This window comes from Lynx rufus, unplaced genomic scaffold, assembly GCF_022079265.1.
Source record: "Lynx rufus isolate CCGP_SWC_20201006 ecotype Redwood Valley unplaced genomic scaffold, mLynRuf1.p SCAF_2, whole genome shotgun sequence".
Taxonomy (NCBI): Eukaryota; Metazoa; Chordata; class Mammalia; order Carnivora; family Felidae; genus Lynx; species Lynx rufus.
Window position 1 is genome coordinate 38645884 of NW_025814834.1, and position 27373 is coordinate 38673256.

Below are 27373 nucleotides of genomic sequence, written 5' to 3' on the forward strand. Positions count from 1 at the left end.
CCTCCACTTTTGTCAATTTATAATGGTTTTATTCTACATTTCCAGATTTACATATAAATGGGTCGAGCTTTGGGACATATGTGACTTATGTGCATATTTTTGGAGTCTTTTTTCCATTCTATAAACCATAAACATCAATGTAGAGCACTGGACATATTTCTAAGAGTTACAAAAATACTGTAGAGTCCAAAGAGATGATGATCTTTCAAATTACCTTTCCTTTAAGCTTGTCTTTCAAGCTTGTGTGCTTATTACCTTTTATCAATAAACATTAAAAAAAATTTTTTTTAATGTTTATTTTTGAAGGAGAGAGATACAGAGTATGAGCGAGGGAGGGGAGGAGAGAGAGAGACACAGAATAATGATACAGGAAAAGCAGCTATTCCAAATGAAAATATGAGAATCAGAATATTTCAGCCTAAGTTGGTGGAGAGAGGAGAATGTCAGTTGGTTGTAAAAAAAGGGACCTGTTTCTACTCCAGGCTCCAGGCTCTGAGCTGTCAGTACGGAGCACGACTCGGGGCTCGAACTCACGGACCCCACAGACCATGAGACTATGACCTGAACCAAAGTCAGACCTTTAACCAACTGAGCCACCCAGGTGCCCCTATCAATAAACATTTTTTACTGGAAAAGGACTCTGCTCATTTTTAGTATCGTTCATTATATATAATAGAGATTTGGGCTTAAAATTGCTCTTTTTCCTGAAAAGAGGCTGCATTCCCACATTCAGCATATGCCACTGAAAGACCTCACAATGTTTGTTTCACACCAAGGGAGAGGAAGTGATAAATATCCACAGTTAAGTTGAAATGGAAAGCAAAGGCACTGGGGATTCTAGGAATTGCTAGAGTCTTTAGGAGATGTTCCCTGCCATCGTTCAGAGGTGGACATTGTGTTACACCAAATATCCCAGCTGCACTCAGCTCTGGTTCTTCTGCACACACAGCTTCTTAAGAATGGCGAGTGGAAACAGGTGGAGTAGAAACAGGTCCCTTTTTTACAACCAACTGACCTTCTCCTCTCTCCACCAGCTTAGGCTGAAATATTCTGACTCTCATATTTTCATTTGGGATAGCTGCTTTTCCTGTATCATTATGGAGAGCCACATCATTTTCTCTGTGATTCTTGAAAAACGAACATTATACTAGAATGCAAAAACATTGGCATCCTAGAAACATTAGTCTGTACCTTTCACGATAGTCTTCTGTGGCTTTCTTGTGGATGATTGATACTGAATATCAATAATAAAATATTTATGGAAAAATAGATTTCTGCATCTGGTTTAATCTGTTCTGTTTTAACTAGTTGTGTGTGTGTGTGTGTGTGTGTGTGTGTGTGTGTGTGTGTCTTTTCTCTGGAGGGTTGTGAGGTCTTTGGGAGCAGAGATCATATCTAAGCCATTTTTATTTCTCCAGCACCTAGCACAATGCTCTACATGTAGTGAGTGTTTAATATGTGTCGAACTGAAGGTGTGCTATTGTGCTATTATATGGTAATAGAAGCTGCTTCTAGTTTATATCAAGATTATGGGTTTTTTTTTTAGCGTTTAAATTTTTTTTAAGTTTATTTCTTTATTTTGAGAGAGAAAGAACGTGAGCAGAGGAGGGGCAGAGAGAGAGAGTGTGAGGGAGAATCCCAAGCAAGTTCTGTGCTGTCAGAGCAGAACCCAATGCGGGGCTTGATCTCACGAACCATGAGATTATGACCTGAGCCCAAATCAAGAGTTGGGTGCTTAATTGACTGAGCCAGCCAGCTGCCCCTGTGTTTAACCATTTAAAAGATAGAACTAGGGGCACCTGGGTGGCTCAGTCAGTTAAGCATCTAACTCTTGATTTAGACTCAGGTCATGATGTCAGGGTGGTGAGATCAAGCCCTGTGTTGGGCTTCGCGCTAGGTTTGGAGCCTGCTGAAGGTTCTCTCTCTCTCCCTATACCTCTCCCACTGCCCCCCTATTCACATTCACTCTTTCTCTCACTCATAAAAAAATAAGTAAAAATAAAAGACATAAGTAATTACTGACAATGAGCTATTCCTCATAAAAAATAAAGTATTCAAATAAAGGGTAGAGTAGTAAGGAGTGTTGTACCACCCTCTAGTTCCACTCAAGTAGCAGTGACTGGTTTTCCTTTCCTTTTACCAACCCTGTTCTGGGTGTCAGTACTGCCACAAAGGGAATACTTATTAATTTCAGGGCCTTGAAAAGGAAGAGCATCCACACGGACTTTTAACTATGAGCCTGCAAAGTCTCAAGGCAGGAGCATGCATCCTTCTGCTGGAAAACTCACATTGGGAGATAGCTGTTGATGGATGACCTACACTCCATACTGACTGGAGTTTCTTGGTGGTGATGCCATTGGCCATTGGGGAAGGACAAGTCTCCACTTGTATGACCATTTAGCACACCTGGTCCTCAGACATTGGCTGAGAACCATTGCTAGGTAAACAGCAGAAATGTCATGTTTCTTCCAGTGAAATTCAATGCTTTGCAAGTGATCTAGGCTCTCTGGGGCCCATGGTAATTCTCTACATAGTCCTCTGACAGCCTTTCAACACTGACTCTGCTCCTCTTTAATGAGTCCCACATTCCCAGGCCATGACCTGTTGTCCCCTACCCCAGAACTAGGGTAGTCAAGAACTGTTAAGAGGAGCACCTGGGTGGCTCAGTCGGTTAAGCGTCCGACTTCGGCTCAGGTCATGACCTCACGGTCTGTGAGTTTGAGCCCCGCATCGGGCTCTGTGCTGACAGCTCAGAGCCTGGCGCCTGCTTCAGATTCTGTGTCTCCCTCTCTCTCTGACCCTCCCCTGTTCATGTTCTGTCTCTCTGTCTCAAAAATAAATAAACATTAAAAACATTTTTTTTAAAAAAAGAACTGTTAAGAGTGTGACTTCTAAGTCACACTTAGAAATGTGACTTGTAAGCCGCACACTATCCTACTACAGTTTCACAGATTCTAATAGACACATGAGACCCCTGGGTCTGAGGCAGCACATTTTATTACTCGTGGCGCTGCAGGCAGTATGAGTTGTACATCCACATTGGTTCTTATACCCGAAGTATCATGGGAGCCACATGGAGGTGAATCCAAGCACCTGCTGCACATGAGTGTGTTTGTGCTGAGGAACCCCAAACTTAGGATATCCCCACTTTTATATGGGGCTACTAGCAAACATGCCCAATCTTTGCCCCAGATGGAAGCATTGTATCTATTGTACTGGCCAGAAAACAAATCTGTCCTCTATCACAGAGAACGACAATATGTCTGTCTTTCGAGGTTGTTTGTTCTACAGACATCTTTGGAAATATAGCCCAGATTGAAAGTTGTCAAAAACTTTTGCAGAAAAGTGAGAGAACTATGGAAAAATTGTCTCCCCAAAAGGGTCACATCCCATTGTGGTTCGACCCCTTGAAAAGGAGAAAGGATGGAGTCATCTCCTCCCTGTGTACTCTTAATTCTACTGTCATGGCACCCATTCAATGTTCTGCTTCCTTCAGACATTCCATTTTGATTCCTCAAAAATCAGTCAGAAAGTCTGAAAAGTTTCTTCTTGCTATTTTTATTACCGCTGTAACAATTCCACTTCTTCTCAAAGTAATGTGGATGCCTCTGACTCACCAGGGTACAAATCACTTTCAAGGAAGTGGATAAAAGAAAAACAGAAAGATTACAATTTTAAGATATATTGCTACAATGTGACCTGTAAAAGAACTTTCATGTCAACAAGGTGTTCCATAGCAGTGTTAAAAACCAAATTCAAATTTTAAAGCAGATTTTAAAGATTTTATTGTATTTATTCAATGAACCATGAATTGGGCATCATCTAACAAATAGAAAGGAGCTCCAAAGAGCTGTACAAAATGAAAGACTTTGTAGCTAGAAGAAGGTGGGACAAGGAAGTCACCAAGCAGAGAGTGGATTGTTTGTGGCAAGGTCACTTCCCTTTAGGGGACAGCAGAGGTCTATCATGCAGTGAGGTCTATTACCTCACTAGCGCTGACCATGTAATTCCAGATTGACCACTCCTAAGAGAGGTTGAAACTGCAACTAAATTATGTATTAAGCCTTGGTTCCTGATGTGGTTTTAGCACAAGTGATTTTGGGTCTGTTGTCTCTTTAATAACGGCATAAAAACTATCCTTTTATCTCTTTCTCCTTGTTCCCTATTCTCCCCCAACATGAATGGATAGCTGCACAACTGTTATTCCATATTCCAGGCAGGTGATAGTGAAACAACCTAGTCTAAGCCATCTGGGTCTTAGTAGAGAATTCTCCTTATGAGGTACCATCTTTCTTGCCTTTGACTCCCTTCTTTTCCCCTAGGAGAGTTAGGACCAGAGTTTTGACTTCTTAGATGCAGTTCCCTGTCTGCCAGGAGAAGGCAGGGAGAATTTCCCTACAAGTGATTTTTGTTGAGTTCCTTAATCCAACCTTTCCTACTAGCCCCCATATTTTACACCCAGGCAGAGTCCTGAGGATCCTTCATCATGAGAAAGTGATGATTTCTAGCTGTGAGATTTTTTCCCCCTCTTATCTAGAAGTCTTGGGGTCACAGCTGTCATTCTGACATTCTTCTGTTCTTATCCTCATCTAGATTGTAACAAAGAGGTACCAATGGCTAAGTGATAGGCTCCCTGTAACCTGTCTCTAACCTTACCTTTATATCGAGCTTCATTCTCTGTACCTAAACACTCTTGCTCATTTCTAAGGTACTCTCAATTCCACCCAGTTTAATTCATAAACATGTTTTAAGCACGGATTACTAGAATTCACAAAGATGCATCAGGTAGTACTGTTCTCAAGATGTTGACAGACAGTGTGTCTAGAATAGGACAGCAGAGAAATATTTATAACACAAGGTAAAATATAAACCACAAGAGTGTTCAGCAAGTGAAGAATAGTTCCATTGAGGGGAGGCCATATGTCATATTAATTCCAACGCATGGGATTTGGGGTCAGATAGATCAGGGTTCACATCCTGGCTCTGCTACTTATTAGATATAGGACTTTGGCATTAATAATAGCAACATCCTGTGGTGCCTGGGTGGTCAGCTATTAAGCCCAGCTCTTGATCTCAGCTCAGGTAATGATCTCACAGTTTGTGGGATCAACCCCCCCCCCCCACCACCACCACTCCCACCCGCAGCAGGGGGAGTCTGCTTGGAATTCTCTCTTCCTTTCTCTCTGCCACTCCCTCACCCCCACCCCGGCACAAGCACGAGTTTGCTCGCTCTCTCTCAAAATAGATAGATAGATAGATAGATAGATAGATAGATAGATAGATAAAAATAAAATGAAAGCAACATCCATTTTTAAGGATTATTTTGAGCTATGTATGTAATATGCATAAGCCAGTACATGACCTATAGTAAATGGGCAAGAGTGTGTAGTAACCACATCAAGCATTTGATTCTTTCTAAAAGTTTGACTGTCAAGAAAAGAAAACTTGGGTGGGAGTGATAGGTGGAACGTGAAGTCCCGATAAACTTACTTACAGACTGAGGAGCCCTGAGGAAAGGGAGAGTTTGAGAATTTGTGGAAGACGGGAAAACTAATGGTGGAGGAGATGAGACTCAGAGCACAAATTGGGAGAGGACTTTAGCTTTCTGTGGCAGGAGAAAAATGGAAAATGAAACATGCACGTGGCAGTGCAGTTGGTTAAATCAAGAAAATGCACCAGAGAAAAGATCAAATTAAAGAACAAACATTCATAAAAGGAAGCGGATTAGGAGAATGAAGAATTGAGGGAAACGATCTAGATTAAGGAACATTTCTTTCAAGCATTTTTTTTTTTTTTTTAACTCCCTAATCCTCTTAAACAATACATTTGAGCCAGGGCAGCAGGCGAGGACCCGAGCGGCCGGCTCCGCCCCTCTCTCCCCTTGAAGGCTGCCGGACCATATGCGCCTGCGGAACCTGAGCGCAGCGGCTGCGGCGCAGGCCGGGCCCGTTTCTCAGGAGGACGCCGGGTCGCTTTTCTCGCGCCCGGGAGCTGGGTAAAATCTAGGAAGTCTCGCTTTTTCCGGTTCTCTGTCCTGGTTCTTGTTGCTGCGTATTCGCACCCCGAAGCAGGAATGTCGGGTTTCAGCCCAGAGCTCATCGACTACCTGGAAGGGAAGATCTCCTTTGAGGAGTTCGAAAGGCGGAGAGAAGAGAGAAAAACCCGCGAGAAGAAAGTGAGGCGATGGCCAGGCCAGGATGCCCCTCACTGTCGTGTCGCCCTAATGCAGCTAGATGTGGGGGACCCAGATGACCCCATTCGCTGTGATGGGGCGGGCCGGGACTTCCTAGCAGCTTCTTCCCCTTCTTACCCAAATGCGGGTTCTCACCTCTCATCCCTGTGTTAATCTCCTCTTAAGAAATATCTCCCACCAAAAAGCTTGTCTTTGTGGTAACCTCTTCTCTGTCTCTCTTCCCTCCTCCCCCAGCCCCCTCCTCCCCCAGCCCCCTCCTCCCCCAACCCCCTCCTCCCCTACCCCGTCAGTGTTTCTGATTCTAGTAGTTTTGCCACCGATTCTTTTTGTGTTCGGGTGAGCAACTCACCTCTCTTCTTTAGGCCTCAGTTTACTTTAAAAATTTTTTTTTCAACGTTTATTTATTTTTGGGACAGAGAGAGACAGAGCATGAACGGGGGAGGGGCAGAGAGAGAGGGAGACACAGAATCGGAAACAGGCTCCAGGCTCCGAGCCATCAGCCCAGAGCCTGACGCGGGGCTCGAACTCACGGACCGCGAGATCGTGACCTGGCTGAAGTCGGACGCCCAACCGACTGCGCCACCCAGGCGCCCCAGGCCTCAGTTTACTTTTAAACCGAGGGGTTCGAGCTCCCATTTCTGAGGAGTCTCCCAGTGGTGTGATGTAATCTTCCACAAGAAAGCGAGTTTTCTTTTCTGATAAAATCTTCACTCATATTTTTTGATACTTTAGAATATCTGAACTTTACATATCCTTTCACTTATAAGAAGTCCGAGGGAAAACAAATATCGCACTCTTTGAAATTAATTGGTGGATTCGTTCCTAATTCATGCATCTAATAAAGACCCATCTCTTTTCATTTAAAAAGCTAGGATATACTGTGTAGATTCATGAAATAATCCAGATGTAGTAAATTATTTTTTACAAGTGACTGATTCAGACAGTCGTGAGGGATAAGACTGAAATGCTTTGACAGTATTCAAACTTATGCAAAGCTCAAGTTTTAAAGAAATAGAAAATGAGGCAAATGCCCTATTCCCATCTGTAGAGAACTAAATCTGCATTATTTTTTGGAATTATTAATTTTCAATCACAGAGTGTTCAGGAAAAAGGAAAGTTATCAGTTGAAGAAAATCCGCATGACTCTGAAGTTCCATCATCATCAGGAATTGACTCCAGCAAATCGCAGGACAATGAGGTCAATGAAGGTATGTTAAAATCATTTGCTACTTGCATTAAATGTTACGAGTACCTAATAATTTAATGAAAACATTGTTTTTTCATTGCAGTGGTATTCTGGATTATCTAGTTTGTCAGTAGCATAATAATAGTGCATGGCATATAATAGGTGCTCAATAAATATTTGATGAGGTTTTGAATATGGTGATGGTTAGTTTTGTGGGTTATTTTTGTGGAAAAGTATTTCAAATTGACATCAGTATTTGGGAGCCTTTGTAGAGTCACTGTTTTTTAAACTGGCCCTTTTGGTTACTAATATTTCCAGACTATACTCCCCCAATGGTAATGATTTATGCTTCTAAACAAAGTAGCTTCCAAACCACTGCATTAGTCATAGGAGATAAGATAAAAAAATGCCAGTGTGGAAGTCCAGTTGGCTGCCCCAGATGGGTCCTTACACACAGTATAGATTTCTTGGTATGCTGCCTCGTTCGAGAATCCAGTCCTCAGCTCTGCAAGTGCAGATACCAGATTTGGTTAGTCCCATCTAATTACAGCCATCAGAGTCTAATTGATGAACTAGTTTGCAAATTCATTAATTTCCAGTGATTGACATACCTTCCTTGTGAACAGAATACTGATAATAGTTCATAGTATCCATTTACCCATGACAAGTTATATGGGATACTGAAATGTCAATTAGAATGTAGCTTTGTGTATAGTATCTGAATGAGAACTAAATTAAACTTTCTAGTTCTAGGGGGTAGAAGTAGAGGCTGGTTCTTTTCCCTGTGAATAACTCTTTTTACACAGAGTTTACATGCAGAAAACCAGCTTTATTCCTGCCTCCTTGGACCAAGTGGAGGTTTCTATTGCTGATAGAAAACTACGAGTAATTTTTGTATATTAACCTTGTATCCAGGAACCTTGCTTAATTCATGTATTCTGGCCGTATGTATGTATACTCTTTTGGATCTTCTTTTTTTTTTTTTTAATTTTTTTTTCAACGTTTATTTATTTTTGGGACAGAGAGAGACAGAGCATGAACGGGGGAGGGGCAGAGAGAGAGGGAGACACAGAATCGGAAGCAGGCTCCAGGCTCTGAGCCATCAGCCCAGAGCCTGACGCGGGGCTCGAACTCACGGACCGCGAGATCATGACCTGGCTGAAGTCGGACGCTTAACCGACTGCGCCACCCAGGCGCCCCTTGGATCTTCTGTGTACATATTCTTACATTTATTTAGGATGTTCACAATTCTTGAAGCTGGTCATTATGACTTTTTAAGAATGATTACTTATTTGTTGTTCAGAATATGTGGGTTTTTAAAAATTTTTGTCCTTCCTCAAACATATTAACTATCTTGTCTATCCAGCATCTTTGGGATTTGACGTATTTCATGTAAGTGAATAAGCTTGCAAGTTTTTTAATACAATTATGTAAAATTATATAAAATGTATATAAAATTTTAACTGTTTCATTGGAGTTTTTCTAAAATATGTCACATGTCTCTGCTTTAACAGAAAATTGGCCTCAAACTTAAGCATTACATGATCATTTAAGGTTATCATTATGAACTTGCAAAAATTATTGTACTATAGTGGCATCCTCAGATACAAATGAATTATGTCATATTATTTTGTTCCTGAAATGATAATACTATTTTAATAATAGCATCTATTAAGCTTTTACTGTATCCTGGGCATTATTCTAAGTGCATATATATAAAAACTCACCTCATCCTTAGGGTAAGCCTAAAGCAGACATTATTATTATGGTACTGTATTTATTTATCTACCTATTTATTTAAGTGGTACAACCACTATTTATGTATGTTTGTGTGTATGTATGTATGCATATAAGCTCTGTGCTCAGCATGGGGCTTGAACTCCCAACCCCAAGATCAAGAGTTCTTTGGTCTTTCTGACATTATTATTTAAAAAAAAATGTTTTTTTAATCTTTATTTATTTTTGAGAGAGAGAGAGAGAGTACAAGTGGGGGAGGAACAGACTAGGGAGACACAGAATCTGAAGTAGGCTCCAGGCTCTGAGGTGTCAGCACAGAGTCCGATGTGAGGCTCGAACTCACGAACCATGAGATCATGACCTGAGCCAAAGTCAGACGCTTAACCGACTGAGCCACCCAAATGCCCCTGTCAGACATTATTATTAACCTCTTTTACAAATGAGGAAACTGAGGTTCAGAGAGCTTCAGTAATTTACCCAAGGTTATACAGTTAGTGATAATTGGAGATGAAGTTTGAAATCAGACAGCTTGACTCTGGAGGCCTTATCTTTAATCACTATGCTATGCCACCTGGTGTGTACCATCAGACTTGTTTAGTTTTTAGGTCTGTGTCTTACAGTTCTTTTATTTTTTTTTCCTCTCTGCTTTTAAGTGTTAACTATGTACACTTCTGATTTCCCACTTAATTCTCCTGTACATCTTAATGAGGCCTAAAGGTTGAGTCAGCAGTTCCTGCAGAGTAAAATATATGACTTTGTAACAGATTTCTTCTTTGGGTTGTGTTTTGGAATGTTTGTTCTCTACTTTTACTTCCAGAAAATACTGGATTATTTTTTTCCCTTTTGACTACCGAGTGTTCTAATGGGTTTTTGTTTGTTGGCAATCTCCATGTGTCTTTCTTCAGGAGAAACGTCAGATGGAGTCAGTAGATCAGTTCACAAGGTCTTTGCTTCCATGCTTGGAGAGAATGAAGATGATGAGGAGGAAGAGGAAGAAGAAGAAGAAGAGGAAGAAGAAACACCTGAGCAACCCACTGCAGGCGATGTGTTTGTATTGGAGATGGTTCTCAATCGTGAAACCAAGAAGATGATGAAAGTAAATAATTTATTTTAGTCTTTATAAACATAATGTAAAAATGTGACATAGTAATTGGAAAAGATCTTTAAATTATACGTATATTTGGAAAGAATTCAAACTGTAAAAAAGGAAATATCATGAGACAACTGTTACGTTTTTTTTTTTTTCTTTTTATTTATTTTGAGAGAGAGAGAGAGAGAGCCTGTAAACATGAGCAGGGAAGGGACAGAAACAGAGGATCCGAAACAGGCCAGTGAGATCATGACCTGAGCTGAAACCAAGAGTCAGACGCTTAACTGACTGAGTCACCTACTTTCTTATGTTTCACCGTAGAGATTTTTTAAAATGTAAAACCTTAATTATTGCATGTGTCAAAATATGCTATAGTTTTGCTGTTAAAAGTTCCATATTATAACTTTTTTTTTTTTTTTAATTTTTTTTTCAACGTTTATTTATTTTTGGGACAGAGAGAGACAGAGCATGAACAGGGGAGGGGCAGAGAGAGAGGGAGACACAGAATCGGAAACAGGCTCCAGGCTCTGAGCCATCAGCCCAGCGCCTGACGCGGGGCTCGAACTCACGGACCGCGAGATCGTGACCTGGCTGAAGTCGGACGCTTAACCGACTGCGCCACCCAGGCGCCCCCCATATTATAACTTTTTAACCAACTTTCTTCTGAGTAGATAAATTAGAAGGAAGGAGGATCTTCAGTAGGTTATAAGTTTAGTGGCACATAAATCCATTTTGCAACATCAGGTTCTACATTTGTTATTATTCTAGTTAGTAATTAATAATTCTTGACCACTTTGATTTTTACTTTATATACTTCACTGTGGTTTGAACTTTCTACTGTAGGAAGTTTGTTTTAGTTTTCTGAGGTGTTCCTTTTTGGAGAATGTTATACAATATTTCTTTTTCTTCTTGAGATTAGTTTTAGACTTTTTCCTGAAATATAGACTTTAATATTAATGGGTTAGAATTATAGTCATTTAGTCCTTATTTCTCAATTTAGAATATTGAGAAATTTTAAAGGGAAATTTCAGTTTCATTATGTTCTGCATTTATTAATTTGGTTGGAATTGAAATCTAAGACACTACTATATTTTAGTCTAAATGTCATTTTTTTTCTATACAGGAGAAAAGACCTCGAAGTAAACTTCCCAGAGCTCTGAGGGGTCTCATGGGTGAAGCCAACATTCGCTTTGCTCGAGGAGAACGGGAGGAGGCAATATTGATGTGCATGGAAATCATAAGACAAGGTGTTTTCTGTAGGGGGGATTATTGACAATAGCAGTGTAATAGTGTGCCTTAAAACAAGTGGATGAGCACTTCACTGTACTATTTGGAAAAAATATTCAGAAGCTTGGAAATGATTGTGATAATAGTGATTTGCCATTTTTCATATTCAGTAGAAATCATTACCAAGAAAATGAAAATCATAGAGTATGACTTAATGTAATATTAATATTTATTGAACTCATATAGCCTTTTTTTTTGTTTTTGTTTGTTTTTTAATGTTTCATTTTGGGGTTTTTAGACTTTTGGAGCATTAGTGTTTTTTAAATATGACACGTGTTGAAACCACGTGTTCTTTTTTTTCTTTCATTTTCCAGATTAGGCAGAGCTAGATTATTTTAATCTACTTTTTGGTAAAAGACACAATTTACATATGTCATTTTTCATTAAACTGCAAATCTTGGGCTCATTGAAGGATATCTTCAGAAGTGACTCTTTGATTAATCACTTATATTTGTCATTTTGTTTTCCTGATGCGTTGCCAAATGGTGACCTGCGTAGTGGCTTGGGTAACTGTAATACAGTGAACTGTTCATTTATCTTTTCAGTATTTTGGCATTTCATCTTATCTGGGCAAGGGTCCTTTTAGAGGTCTTTGGTTTTTTCTTTGTTAATTTTATTTTTTTCATCATGATAAATGTACTCTTTAATCCCTATACCCTCTTACTCACCCCTATCCCCTGACCCACCTCCTTTCTGGTAACCATCAGTTTGTTCTCTATTAAGAATCTGTTTTTTGGTTTCTCTCTCTCCCTCTTTTTTTCTTTGCTCATTTGTTTTGTTTCTTAAATTCCACATATGAGTGAAATCATATGGTATTTGTCTTTCTCTGACTGACTTATTTCACTTAGCTTTATACTCTCTAGCTCTATCCGTATTGCAAATGGCAAGATTTCATTTTTTTTATGGCCAAATAACACTCACTCACACACACACACACACACACCATCTTCTTTATCCATTCATCTATTGATGGACATTTGGGCTGTTTCCATGGTTTGGCTGTTATAAATAATGCTGCTATAAACATTGAGGTGTATGTATCCCTTCAAATTAGTGTTTTTGTATTTTTTGGGTTAATACTCAGTAATACAATTACTGAGTCATAGGGTAGTTCTGTTTTTATTTTATTTTTAAGGTTTATTTATTTATTTTGAGAGAGCAAGTGAGTGGGGGAGGGGCAGAGAGAGAGGGAGAGAGAATTGCAAGCAGGCTCCATGCCTAGTGCAGAGCCTGATGTGGGGTTTGATCCTACAACTGCAAGATCATGACCTCAGCCAATATCAAAGAGTTGGTTGCCCACCTCACTGAGCCACCCAGGTATCTGCCCCCCTCCCCCTTTTTTTTTAATAAGCTCTACACCCTACATTGGACTCATGAGTCCGAGATCTGGAGCCACATGCTTTACCAGCTGAGCCAGCCAGGTGCCCTTGGGATTGTTTTCTTGATTTCACTTTCTGCTGCTTCATTATTAGTATATAGGAATGCAACAGATTGATGTACATTGATTTGTATCCTGTGACTTTACTGAATTCATTTATCAGTTGTAATAGTTTTTTGGTGGAGTCTTCAAGTCATCTACAAATAGAGTTTTATTTCTTCCTTACCAATTTGGATGCTCTTTATTTCTTTATATTGTCTAATTACTGTGGCTTGGACTTCCAGTACTATGTCAAATAAAAGTGATGAGAGTGGACATCCTTGTCTTGTTTGTGATCTTAGGGTAAAAGCTCTCAGTTTTTTACCATTGAGTGTGATATTGGTTGTGGGTTTTTCATATAAGGCCCTTATTATGTTGAGGTATGTTCCCTCTAGATCTGCTTTGCAGAGGATTTTTATCATGAGTGGATGTTGTACTTTTTCAAATGCTTTTTCTGCATCTGTTGAAATGATCATGTAGTTTTCATCCTTTCTCTTATTGATGTGATGTATAATGTTGATTTTTTGTGAAAACTGAACCACCCTTACATCCTGGGAATATCCCATTTGATTGTGTTGTATGATTTTTTAATGTATTGTTGGATTTAGTTTGCTAATATGTTGAGGATTTTTGCATCTGTATTCATGAGAGATACAAGCCTGTAGTTCTCTCTTTTTGTGGTGTCTTTATCTTGTTTTGGTATCAGGGTAATATTGGCCTCTTAGAGTGAATTTGGAAGTTTTCCTTCCTCTTATATTTTTGGAATGGTTTGAGGAGAATAGGTATTAACTCTTCTTTAAATGTTTGCTAAGGGGCACATGGGTAGCTCAGTCGGTTAAGTGTCCAACTCTTGGTTTCGACTTAGGTCACGATCTCACAGTTTGTGAGATCCAGCCCTGCATCAGGCTCTGTGCTGACAGCATGGAACCTGCTTGGGATTCTTTATCTCCCTCTCTCTCTGCCCCTCCCCTGCTGATGTGTGTGCATGCACACTTGCTCTCAAAATAAATAAACATAAAAAAAAATAAATGTTTGGTAGATTTTACCTCTGAAGCTGTCTAATCCTGGACTTTTGGTTTTTTGATTACTGCTTCAGTCTCATTACTGCTATTGGTCTGTTCAAAATTTCTATTTCTTCCTGCTTCAGTCTTGGTAGGTTATATGTTTCTAGGAATTTATTTATTTCTTCTAAGTTGTCTAATTTTTTGACATAAAGATTTTCATAATTTTCTGTTACAATTTTTGTATTTTTGTGGTGTTGGTTATTTCTCTCCTTTCGTCTGTGACTTTGTTTATTTGGGTCCTCTCACTTTTTTTTTTTCCTTTTTTTGATAATTTTACTAAAGGTTTATCAATTTTGTTGATCTTTTCAAAGAACTTAGCTCCTGGTTTCATTGATCTGTTCTATTTTTTTTTTAGTTTATCATTTGTTTCTGCTCTAATTTTTTTTTTAAGGTTTTATTTTTAGGTAATCTCTGTACCCAGTGTGGGGCTGAAATCACAATCTGAGATCAAGAGTATTGTATACCCACTGAGCCAGCCAGGTGCCCCTCCACTCTGATCTTTATTATTTCCTTCCTTTTGCCGGGTTTGGGTTTTATTCTTCTTTTTCTAGCTTCTTTAGATATAAGGTTAGGTTTTTTTTTTTTCTTTTTTTCAACGTTTTTATTTATTTTTGGGACAGAGAGAGACAGAGCATGAACGGGGGAGGGGCAGAGAGAGAGGGAGACACAGAATCGGAAACAGGCTCCAGGCTCTGAGCCATCAGCCCAGAGCCTGACGTGGGGCTCGAACTCACGGACCGCGAGATCGTGACCTGGCTGAAGTTGGACGCTTAACCGACTGCGCCACCCAGGCGCCCATAAGGTTAGGTTGTTTATTTGAAAATTGTCTTGCGGGGTGCCTGGGTGGCTCAGTCGGTTAAGCGGCCGACTTCGGCTCAGGTCACGATCTCATGGTCCGTGAGTTCGAGCCCCACGTCCGGCTCTAGGCTGATGGCTCAGATCCTGGAGCCTGCTTCCGATTCTGTGTCTCCCTCTCTCTCTGCCCCTCCCCCATTCATGCTCTGTCTCAAAAATAAATAAAACGTTAAAAAAAAATTAAAAAAAAAAAGAAAGAAAATTGTCTTGCTTCTTGATGTCCTGTATTGCTATAAACTCACTCTTAGAACCAGTTTTGCTGTGTCTGAAAGATTTTGGATCATTGTGTTTTCATTTGTTCCCGTGTAGTTTTTGATTTCTTGTTTGATTTCTTGGTTGACCCACTTATTGTGTAGTAGCATGTTATTTAGCTTCCATGTATTTGTGCTCTTTCCAGATTTTTTCTTACAGTTGATTTCTAGTTTCATAGTTTTGTGGTCAGTAAAGATGTGTGGTATGACTTCAATTTTTTTTTTAATTTGTTGAGACTTTCTCTGTGGCCTAAAATGTGATCTGTTCTAGAGAATGTTCCATGTGCACTTGAAAGGAATGTGTATTCTGCTGTTTTATTATGAATGTGTGTGTTAAATCCATCTGGTCCAGTGTGTCATTCAGAACCACTGTTTGCTGATTTTCTGTTTGGATGATCTGTCCATTGTTATAAGTGGACATCACTTACATCCTCTACTACTATTGTATTATTACTGGTTATTTCCTTTATATTTGTTATTAACTGTTTTTATGTATTTGGGTGCTTCCATGGTGAGTGCATAAATATTTACAATTGTTATATCCTCTTGTTGGATTGGCCCCCTTATTATTATATAATATCCTTCTTTGTCTCTTTTTAAAATTTTTAAAAATGTTTTTATTTATTTTGAGACAGAGATAGAGAGTGAGTGGGGAAAGGGCAGAGAGAGAGGGAGACCAAATCTCAAGCAGGCTCTGCACTGTCAGTGCAGAGCCCAATGTAGGACGCAAACCCACAAACCATGAGATCATGACCTAAGTTGAAATTCAAGAGTTGAATCCTTAACCAACTGAGCCACTCAAGCTCTTGTCTCTTGTTACAGTCTTTTTTTTAAATTAAATTAAATTAAATTTAATTATATATATTTTTGTAGATTTTATTTTTTTTAAGTAATCTTTACACCAAATGTAGGGCTCATACTTACAACCCCGAGGTCAAGAGTTGCATGCTCTAGTGACTGAGCCAGACAGGTACCCCAAACTCTTTGTTTTAAAGTCTGTTGTCTTGCTACCCTGGCTTTCTTTTAACATCCATTTGCACGATAAATGTTTCTCTATCCCTTCACTTTGAATCTGCAGGTGTCTTTCAATCTGAAATGAGTCTTTTGTAGGCAGCATATACATGGGTGTTAATTTTTTATCCATTCTGTCACACTGTCTTCTGATAGTGGCATTTAGTCCATTTACATTCAAAGTAATTATTGATAGATATGTATTACTATTTTGTTACTTGTTTTGTGGTTGTTTCTGCATATTTTCTCTGATTCTTTCTTCTCTTGCTCTTTCATGGTTTGTAGGCTTTTTTTTTTTTTTTAAACTGTTTAATGTTTATTTATTTCTGAGACAGAGAGAGACAGAGCATGAGTGGGGTGGGGGAGGCAGAGAGAGAGAGGGAGACACAGAATCCGAAGCAGGCTCCAGGCTCTGAGCCATCAGCACAGAGCCTGATGCGGGGCTCGAACTCACAAACCGTGAGATCATGACCTGAGCCGAAGTCGGTCGCTCAACCGACTGAGCCACCCTGGCGCCCCTGTTGGCTTTTTTTAATGATATACTTTGATTCCTGTCTCTTTATTTTTTTGCATATGTATTACTGGTTTTTTATGTGTTTGGCATTAGGTTCGCATATAAAATCTTTTGCAAATAGCAGTCTATATTAAGTTGATGGTCGCTTAAGCCCATTCTTCTCTCCCCTCCATGTTTTAGATACATAGTGTCATATTTCACATCCTTTTATTTTATGAATGCTTTGACTTATTTTTGCAGAAATATTTTTACTTTCGTGTTTTTTACTTTTCATACTTTCATGTAGGGTCTTTCATTTGCATTCAAAGAGTCCCCTTTAATTTTCTTGTAGGGCTGGTCTAGTGGTGATGAACTCCTTTATTTTTTGTTTGTCTGAGAAACTTTTTATCTCTTCTTCATTCTGAATGATAGCCTTGTTGGATAGAGTATTCTTGTCTACAGATTTTCCCCTTTTAGCACTTTGAATATATCATGCCACTCTCTTACAGCCTGTAAAATTTCTGCTAAAAAATCTGATAGCCTCATAGGATTTCCCTTGTGTGTAACTGTCTTCTTTTCTCTTGCTATTTTTATATTTTTTCCTTATTAGTGCACTTTGCTATTTTAATTACTATGTGTCTTGGTGTGAACCTCCTTATTGAATTTTTGGAGGTATCTCTGCCTCCAGGAGCTGGATCTGTTTCCTTCCCCAGATTGGGGAAGTTTTCAGCTGTTATATCTTCAAATAAAATTTCTGCCCCCTTCTCTCTCTTCTTCTGAGATCCTTATAATACACATGTTACTATGTTACTATGTTATGGTTGATGGAGTCATTGAGTTTCCTAATACTTCCCAATTTGCATAATTTTCTTTCCTCTCCTTTGCTCAGCTGGGTTACTTACCATTACTGTGTCTTCTAGGTCATTAATTTGTTCTTCTGCTTTATCCAGACTGATATTCCATTAAGTGTATTTTAATTTCATTTATTATGTTCTTCATCTGTGATTGATTCTTTTTTAGCTCTGTGTTAAGGGTCTCACTGATGTCTTCCATTCTTTTCTCAAGTCCAGTGAGTATCTTTATGATCATTACTTTAAATTCTGTATCAAGCGTATTTGTATCCATTTTGCTTTGGTCTCTTGCTGTGGTTTGGTTCTATACTTTCATTTGGGAGATAGTTCTCTGTCTCTTCATTTTGTCTGACTTTCTGTGTCTGTTTCTTTATGTTAGAAAAATCAGCTACTTCTCTTGCTCTTAACGATAATATCCTTATGAAGAAGAGGTCCTGTAGTGCACTGTAGTCCAGTGTCCCCTGTTCCCCAGGGCCTCGTGCTTCAGGGAGTGTCTCCTATATGTGTCTTGTGTGCTCTGCTGTTGAGTCTTGGCCTCTTTTTCTTTCAGTTCAGTTGTCTGCAGAGGCTCTCTTTGCCTATTGTGGGCATTGTTTGGTCCCTAGCAGAAGTGGATTGCATTTTAACAAGGTGTGCAGTGGTCTGCTTGCAAAATGAGACCTGCCACCACTTGCAGCTGCCGCGTTTGAAGTCCCACACAACTTGCAGGTTGGGAGATGTGGTGTCTGTGGTTTGCACTGATCTTCTGGGGGAAGGGCCTGTAACGGGGACTAAGGCCAGTTTGGCTAGGAAGGGTGGATCTGCCAAAGTGCAAGGGGGCAGGGCTTGCTTTAAACAAGTTAGGTAGCGAGTGTTGGTTCCTGCAGGTGGTTGTTGTTTATGCTGGGGGTAGATGGGTAGGGAGATGACGCCTGCTAGCTCCTTTGTTCCTGGAGGGGTCTCCCCGTGATCCCTGTCTCTCTGGGACGTGCTCTGAGATGAACAAATCACTCTCCCTTCCATCTGCCCCTGGTATCTTTCAAGCTGCTGGTTCTGCATGGTATCTGCGTGGCCTGTTTTTTGTGCTATCTAAGGGTAGGGACTTTGCTTGCTAATATCCTCTCGGGTCTCCTAGAGCCATGCTGGTGGATTTTTAAAATTACAGACTTTAAGTCCCATTGGTTATAAGAACTCAACGAAACTCGGCTCCTCTCGCTTTCAAAGGCAAATATTATGGGGATTCACCTCACCATTTGTGGGCTCTCCAGTGTGAAGGTTCCTTCTTTGCACCACTGGCTTCCTTCCTGTTGCAGACAGCCCTCTTTGTCTCCCAGACTGTGTCTTCACACTTCATACTTTCTTCATTGTGACCTCTTCTATACCTTTTATTGTGGTTTTTGTTCTGCCGGTCTTCAGATCGTTTTCTGGATTATTTATGCTGATATCAGTGTTATCTAGTTGCATCCATGGGATGAAGTGGGGTTAGGGTCCGCCTACTCTACCATCGTCCCAGCCAACCTTCCTGAAGCCTTGTTAAACATTTCCTGGATTGGAGCACCTGGCTGGTTCAGTTGGTAGAGCACGTAACTCTTGATCTTGGAGTTGTGAGTTTAAGCCCCACATTGGACATACAGTTTACTTTAAAAATTTCCTGCATTGCTTATTAGGATAACTTGAGGTCACTGCTTTTTCTTTTCTATCTGAGAAATAAGATAAACCACACTTTTTTCTTGAGAATATGTTGTTTGGTTCCTACATTGCAATATTATCTTTTCCTTTATATTAGTTTATAGTTGTTTATTTTTGACAATAACTTTGACTTTAATTCCTTGTGATTTTAGAACTTCATTTCAGAAACATTTCAGAAATGCAGATCAACTATTCATTTTGATATCCTGGATTTAGGTGCAGTTTAGATATCCTCAGTCCATTCATTCCATATGCCTGTGTTTGTTGGATCATGAAGATTCAACACTGATGTGCTGATGCTCATTGGGATGAATTCACTCAGTTATTAAGCCATGTTTAGCCTTAGCAAAGGGGGATTTTCATAAGGAGCACATAGTGGAGAATAGAGTTTTTCATGAAATGATACCTTCTAAATTCCATCAAGTAGTTTGTATAATTCTGCTAGGTGTTTAAAAGAGTTTAATTATTACAAGATCATAATTTGAGCCACAGGATTGCATCATCTCATGCTTCTTTCCTCAGTCAGTGGAATTTGTTTTTTTTAATTCATTATAGCTCCTCTGGCTTATGAGCCATTCTCTACTCTGGCCATGATATATGAGGACCAAGGTGACATGGAGAAGTCTCTGCAGTTTGAGTTGATTGCTGCACATTTAAATCCCAGTGACACTGAAGAATGGGTTAGATTGGCAGAAATGTCTCTGGAACAAGATAATATTAAGCAAGCTATTTTTTGCTACACAAAAGGTAATTAAAATGTTTTTCTTATTTTGTTTGATAAAAATGTTACATAATATATTTTTTGATAATTGTACTTGCTACTCTGGGGTGATGTTAGCTGAAATGTATTTATTCCTTGTATTCTGTCATCCCTATATTCTGTCATCCCAGGGTTAAGTATTTGGAGCCTGTCTGCTTTCATGTTTATCAGCAACTTTATAGTGTGAGCTAATATGGCACAAAAGTTGGTAGAACACTACCTTCAATTTCCTACTGAGATCATTGTTGGTTCTAAGCTGTTCCTTGAGGGTTAACATCACACTAAGTTACCAAATGAAGATTAATGTAGAGATTCAGGTTCTGTCTGGTCTTAGAGTAAACCTAACTGAGAGTTCCTGTGAAGATAGATTTGTTCCAGAGTAACCCACTTAGTTCTATTAGACAATTAGTTTAGAGCGTTCATTTAATTTTCTGAAAAGAGAATTGGTCATACCCAAGTATCATGAACACCTTTTTGTGATAAATCCATAATTTGTATTCTCTTTTTTCTTTTTAGCTCTTAAATATGAACCTACTAATGTCCGTTACCTGTGGGAGCGATCAAGCCTTTATGAACAAATGGGGGATCATAAAATGGCAATGGATGGTTATAGGCGTATTTTAAACCTTTTATCTCCATCTGATGGAGAACGTTTTATGCAGTTGACTAGAGATATGGCAAAGTAAGTTCGGAGTGAAGTATATATAGATGCTCCTGATAATCATCTTATTTTACACGTCAAAGCACATATTTGAAGTAGAATATATTTTTTATTGAGGTTAAAAGAAGTGTTTTATTTCCTATATTTTATATTGTGCTTAAATATAGAGGTGGGTTTTTTTTTTCAGTAATTTTCTGTTTCCAAGTCAACTGTGTGATTACTTAGAAAAATTTGTATATACAGTTACCTTCAAGTGTTCTGAAGTTTAAAAATGGGGCATGTTCTAAAAGGATGATTAGGTTCCTAGGTTTCCATAACTTAGTTGATGTACATTTGCAATAATATTAGATTAGTTGTAAATATGCTATTGAAATGTTTGTGGTCTGGGGTTTTCTATAATTGTATCTTTAGTTAGTACTAGAATAACATCTTAAAACAAAAATTTTTCTTTGTGGTTGACACAGCACTGACTGTGGTATATATTTTATTTTAAAATATCCCATTTTCAATGACGTGGATGGAACTAGAGTGTATTATGGTACGTGAAATAAGTCAGTCAGGGAAAGACAAATACCATGATTTCATTCATGTGGAATGTAAGAAACAAAACAGATTAACAAAGGAGAAGGGAATAAAAAGAGAGGGAAGCAAACCACAAGAGACTTAACGTTATAGAACAAACTGAGGGTTGATGGAGGGAGGTCAGTGGGGGATGGATTAGATGGGTGATGGGTATTAAGGAGGCACTTATGTTGAGCACTGGGTGTTATATATAAGTGAAGAATCACTAAATTCTCCTGAAACCAATATTACACTATATGTTAACTAATTAGGATTTAAATAAAAATTTGAAAATAAAAATAAAAGATAAAATATTATATGCTACTATACTTCTCTGACATGCTGTACATCAAAGCAAAGCAGGAAACATTTTGGCTAAATAATGTCTTGTAAGCTCTCTTTTCTAGAGGTATCTGTAAATGGTATTTCAATCTAGGATCAACCATCTTGATCTGGTTAGTGCAGTAATCTGTGGAAGGGATAATAGTAGCCTGGACCAGGATAAAAGTGCAGGTGGTGAGAAGTAATCAGATTCTGGGTGTATTTTAAGGCTGAACTCAACGATTTTCTAATAGGAGATGGGTGGGTGTGTGTGTATGAAAGAGAGAGAGAGGGAGACACACACACACACACACACACACACACACAGACAAGGGAAGAGTTCTTAGGACTAAACCCTGAGGCACTCCAGTGTTTAGAAATCAGGAAAATCAGGAGGAAGCAGCAGGGAGACTGAAAGGAAATGGGCAGTGAAGTAGGAAGAAACTAAGAGAACATGATATACTAGAAATGTATTGAAGAAAGCACTGCAAGGAGGAGGGATGAAATAGTCCAGATAGAGCATGTAAAATGAGGACTGAGTATTGACGTTGGAGATGGGGTGAGGGTTCCTGGAGTATTGGCAGCTCTGGAGAAATTTATAAGGGGAGCAGAGGAATGAGAGGATAATTAGAATGGGTTGTAGGGGTAAGAGATAATTTTTAAGTTGGGAAAAATTACAGTGGATTTGTATTCAGCTGGTGTAATCCACAATTGAGGAACACACTGAAGATTCATGAGAGAAGGGACAGTTGCTTGAGTGATATCCTTGAGTAGGTTGGAGAGAATGGGATCTAGTTGGGGGTTTGCCTTATAGGTGGAGAATGTGGAATATATGGCCATGGGTGTGTGTAAGTAGGAAGATGTATTGGAAGTGTGTGGGATGTCATGATCTGGTTCTCTGCAAACTAAGAAGCAAGGTCATCAGCTGACAGGATCAGAGAGTTTTGGAGGTTTGAAGGGAGAGATGAGAAGCGGTTGTCTAGGTCTTTGGGGCCTTGCTGCAGCATTTGTATCACCTAGGAACCTGTCATAAATTAGAATCTCAGTCCTGCCCCAGCTCTACTGAATCAGAATATGCCTTTTTACAAGATGCCCAGTTACTTTGTATGCATATTCAGGTTTGAAAAGTATTGCACAAGGTAACTGTAGCAAGACTGCTGATAGCACCATGAGCCCACTTGAGGCTAGTGATCATTAATTTAGAGTGAGTCCAGTCAGCATGGTCAGCTTGACAAGTGGTTGTGAAGAGTAGGCATATTTGGATTAACAAGGGTTGGGATTTTATCACATGACTTTATCAGAAGGGACAGAAGGACAGGAGAAGTGAGGAGATGCACAAGGGAGTAATTACAATGTTGGTCTATGGAGAAGGAGGAAAGTGAAGACAAGAGGCTGCAGGACAGTGAAACAGGTAGATCGATGCTTTGTAGACCCCACTGAGGTGGAACAGTTGTTGGAATTGGGTGATAGGATGAGCTGGAATGGTATGAGGTAGCTTTTGTAGAGTGAGGGGCTTGACATGATGGCATTGTCAAATGGGCATTGCCCATTTTTCTCTGGATCAGCTATGATTATGATCTTAAGGAAAAGTTTTTTCTCCTCTCTGATTTTAAGAAAATGGAAATCATAGGTAATGGATGGTCTGAGCAAGGATGTGAGTTTTATAATCTGAATTAAATAAGTATTCATCCATTTTGTCATTTATTTTTTCAGGAGTTACTATGAAGCCAATGATGTTACTTCAGCTATTAACATAATTGAAGAAGCTTTTTCAAAACATCAGGGTCTTGTTTCCATGGAAGATGTTAATGTAGCAGCTGAACTATATATTTCTAACAAACAGTATGACAGAGCTTTGGAGGTAGGAACATGTAATGTGTTTCTCTCTTAGATTTAGGACACATTTCTGCATTTTGGAAATTCTTACAAATTGACAATTCCTCACTTGAGTTATAAAAAATTAAATTATTTATACACTAAGTTATATTTGTAAAATCTATATGGAAACAGATTTCTAGATTCTATAGTAATTCCATATGAAAGGTAAAGTATAGTTATATGATAAAAGCTCTCGCCGTTATCACAGGTGCCAGATAGCCTGTACTTCAGGGTAGCAGGACTGAGCAGCCAGACCAGTTGCTGTGATTCCATTCCTAAGCTGTTGGGAACAGTAGTTTGGTTTGATATAGGGGAGTTACGTATCTTCTGTTAAACATTTAGTTAATATGACATAAAAATGTCAATATATCACAGTGGTTCCTTATTTTAAAGAGATTTGTTGCTTTTTATAGTTCATTTAGGATGAACTATATATTATTTGAATTAACTGTACAAATCTTTGCATTGTGAAAAGGTTTTTCATATGTATCTATTATATCATTTCCTTTTTTTCTTCCATTCTTTTAGGTAATAACAGATTTTTCTGGAATTGTGCTGGAAAAAAAAACTACAGAAGAAGGCACTTCAGAAGAGAATAAAGGTTGTAGTTCCTTCTGCGTAGAGTGGATAGTATACATAATCCTCTCTTTTTTATAATGTGGCATTTAGAAATTGATAGTTAAATGTTCTCATAACAAGTTGTCCCAGAAGCATTTTTTTCTTTATAGAGATTTCATATCCTTTTCCTATGGATATTTACTCACAAGACATCTTTTTAAAAAATTGTTTTCGGTCCCTTTTTACTTCTCAGTACATCCATTTGAACATGGCATTTCTCATTGATCCAGGTCTTTTTAGTGATACGTGAACAAAGAATGGATTACTGAAACAGCTATCAAAAACATTTGGATATAAAGCAATTTAATTTTTAGGAAGGACTTAAAATACTCTCCTTGAAAAAAATCTACTTCAAACTTAAGCATTCACATAAAAAGTAGAAACTGATATGATTACTATCTTTGAAAACTTAAAGTATGTAGTTAGGGATCTGGCTAGAAAGTCATACCTGAAGTATGGCTTGCAGTATCTCTTTCAGCTTTTTCCTTTGTATCACACCCAGTAACCTGTTCTGTGCAAATATTAGCATGCAAGACCCTGTCTGAGGTTGTAATAAAATTGAACTCTGGGCAAAATAGATGTCCCTTTTCTTGTGAGGAAATTCCTATGTAGTACCTTCCACCTCTACCCCATGAGGCTTTTGGTGGTGGTGGGGAAGTGGGAAGACACTTGTTACCTGAGTACTGCCTGCTTCAAAATACTTCTCTCCCTGGCAGTCATGAAGCCTAAAAATTCCATCATTATATAATCCTTTGGGTTAAGGCATAATTATTCAAAAACAAAAGCCTTTTTTTTTTAATGGATCTATCCTAATGTAAAGTAGTAATTCATTTTTACAGTCAATTTGTGTGCTAATTCATAGAGAACAAGGCACAAATAAGACACAGGAAAGATAAATATTGAAGTGAAAAGTTGTTGGGGAATGAAGAGCCCAGTTAAATAAGAGTTTCTTATAAGATTCTATGCTGGGTGTGTGGGGAATATACAGAGGATGAGTATATTTCCTGCCCTTAAGGACATGGGGGAGTGGGATTCAAAGGAAATGTATACAATTTAATTTTAATAGGAACAGTGTGATCATCTCTGTAGTAAACCTGACATTATGGGAAAATAGAGAAAAGCAATATACTAAGATCAGAGGAGGTTTCTAGAAGTATAATTTAAGCGAACACCCAAGAGGAGGTGCATATCAGACTGAGGTCCCAGGGTGTAGGAGCACTACTTGGTATGGACAGGATTAGATAAGGTGCTTTGGTTGAGGATCTTGGATAATGAATGTGTAGTGAATGAGTAGTAAAGAGTAGGAATTACAATGGCATGAGAGCATGCATTAGGGTCTCTGAAGGACTCTGTCAATTTTGATAGTTTTCTTGGACCTGGCCTAAACTAGAGTTGAGTCTCAGTTAAGTTGTTTTGCAGCCATAATTTTTCTTTTTTTTTAAGTTTATTTATTTTGAGAGAAGGCATGAGTGGCGGAGGGGCAGAAAGAGAGAGGGAGAAAGAATTCCAAGGCTCCGTGCCGTCTGTACAGAGCTCAAACACGGGGCTCGAGCCCATGAACCGAGAGATCATAACCTGAGCCAAAATCAAGAGTCAGATGCTCAACTGACTGAGCCACCCAGGCGCCTCTGTTTGAGATCTTTCTTCTAAAAAATTAAGTCATGTTGAAATATACTGCTATTATTTTGAAAATATTAAGGAAAAATAGAATTATGTTCAACTTTTAATTGTAGATATGTTTGTTAGTCATTTTGTTTAATATATTTTGCTGAGTTTCATTGGCCATTCCTCCTTCTTCCTTCCTTCCTTCCTTCCTTCCTCCCTCCCTCCCTCCCTCCCTCCCTCCCTCCCTCCCTCCCTCTCTTCCTTTCTTAATGATTTAACATATCTGAATTCAGGAAACATCTTAACATAAATCAACAACATGTCACAGTTAAAGTAGTGGTGTTTGTCTCTCTTAGTATATAAAATAATGGTGCATCTGAAATCGGGCATCTTAGAGTTGATAAAATAACTTTAAAGAAAGAGATAATCCAGACAACTAGGACATTAAAACACTTTCAATGTAAGCAAAATTTGTTTTTCATATGCATTTTTGAAAATGAGAACATTTATTGGTGGATTAATAAGCATTTCCATTGAGGTTCACAATAAAATGAGGTTTAAAAGATACTGCTCTTAGCACGGAGCCTGCTTGGGATTTTCTCTCTCCCTCTCTCTCTGCTCCTCCCCTACTCATGCACACACACACTCTCTCTCTCTCAAAATAAATAAATTAAAAAAAAGATACCGCTGCTATATGTTAGTTGATAAACTATTATTTAAACTGTAGGGGCTGTAAATAATACCTACTGCCTTCTTTAGCATTGTCAAATTGCCACTAAAGTGTCTAAATAATTATTCTCAATCTCTGTACTTACCTGATAGAACTGGTAACTGCTTGTGGACCACTATAGGCTTCAGACTTCCCTTTGAGTGGCACTGTCCTATAGCATTATAATATTTGTTCATTTTGAGAGAGAGAGAGAGAGCACACGCAAGTGGGGAGGGGCAGAGAGAGAGAGACAGACACAGAATCGAAACAGGCTCCAGGCTCCGAGCTGTCAACACACAGCCCAACGCGGGGCTCAAACTCATGAACCATGAGATCATGACCAGAGCCGAAGTCGGACGCTCAACTGACTGAGCCACCCAGACACCCCTGTCCTATAGCATTATAAAGTGACCCTCTTATTTCTATTAAAATATAGTTCATCCAAATTCTACTTTGTCTGATGAGATTGTGACCCCTGCTTTCTTTTTGTTTTCATTTGCCTATTGTATCTTTGGTTTGCCATTTTGTTTTCAACCTTCCTGAGTTATATGATTTCAGGCATGTGTCTTATTTTCAACATAACATTGAGTTTTACTTTGTGATTATTCTTGAAATCAAATTTTTGATTTACACATCTGTACACACTATATCTTTAATAGGTATGCCATAGCCACTGTCTACAGAAGAAATAGGCTGTGGATATAGTTGTGAGTCAGATTAGTCCTTATCCTCATGGAGCTTATGGTCTAGGTAAATTTAAATTTTAGGACTCTGTTTGAGGAAAATAAATGTCTTAAGTTGGTTTCCTGTAACAGTTATTATATTGGAGCTTAGAGATAAAAATAATCTCTTAATTAAACTTGTCCAAATCCTTCCAGGACTTCATAATTTTAGGGAATTCTATAATTTATATGGCAAATTCTATAAAACATGAGTTACTTCATTTTAATATAATTGTAGGTTTTATTCTACCACTTAAGATCAATCTCTGATGTTTCTCTATGCTTCAGTGTTTTGGTTTTTTTTTTTTTTTTTGTTCTGAAATGGAAACTTACTCGGAACTTACTAGACTTTACAAAATACAAAATATTTTAAATGTGGATAAAAATTCCTTTGACTGATTTCTCAGGGCTTTAAAAATTGTTTTACCTTGGGGC

At 38.7% G+C, this 27373-nt stretch overlaps 1 protein-coding gene across 2 annotated transcripts in view; it reads left to right on the forward strand.

The window, feature by feature from the left end:
• Positions 1 to 6029: 6029 nt before the first annotated feature.
• Positions 6030 to 27373, forward strand: part of GTF3C3 (general transcription factor IIIC subunit 3) — a 40774-nt gene continuing 19430 nt past the window's right edge. For both annotated transcript variants that reach the window (XM_047084036.1, XM_047084037.1), the window contains exons 1-8: positions 6030 to 6175; positions 7290 to 7401; positions 10022 to 10212; positions 11330 to 11453; positions 19659 to 19850; positions 20380 to 20545; positions 23120 to 23267; positions 23813 to 23885. In XM_047084036.1, coding sequence (XP_046939992.1) covers positions 6074 to 6175; positions 7290 to 7401; positions 10022 to 10212; positions 11330 to 11453; positions 19659 to 19850; positions 20380 to 20545; positions 23120 to 23267; positions 23813 to 23885 — 1108 coding nt within the window. In that variant the 5' untranslated portion in view covers positions 6030 to 6073. The remainder of the gene's footprint in view (positions 6176 to 7289; positions 7402 to 10021; positions 10213 to 11329; positions 11454 to 19658; positions 19851 to 20379; positions 20546 to 23119; positions 23268 to 23812; positions 23886 to 27373) is intronic.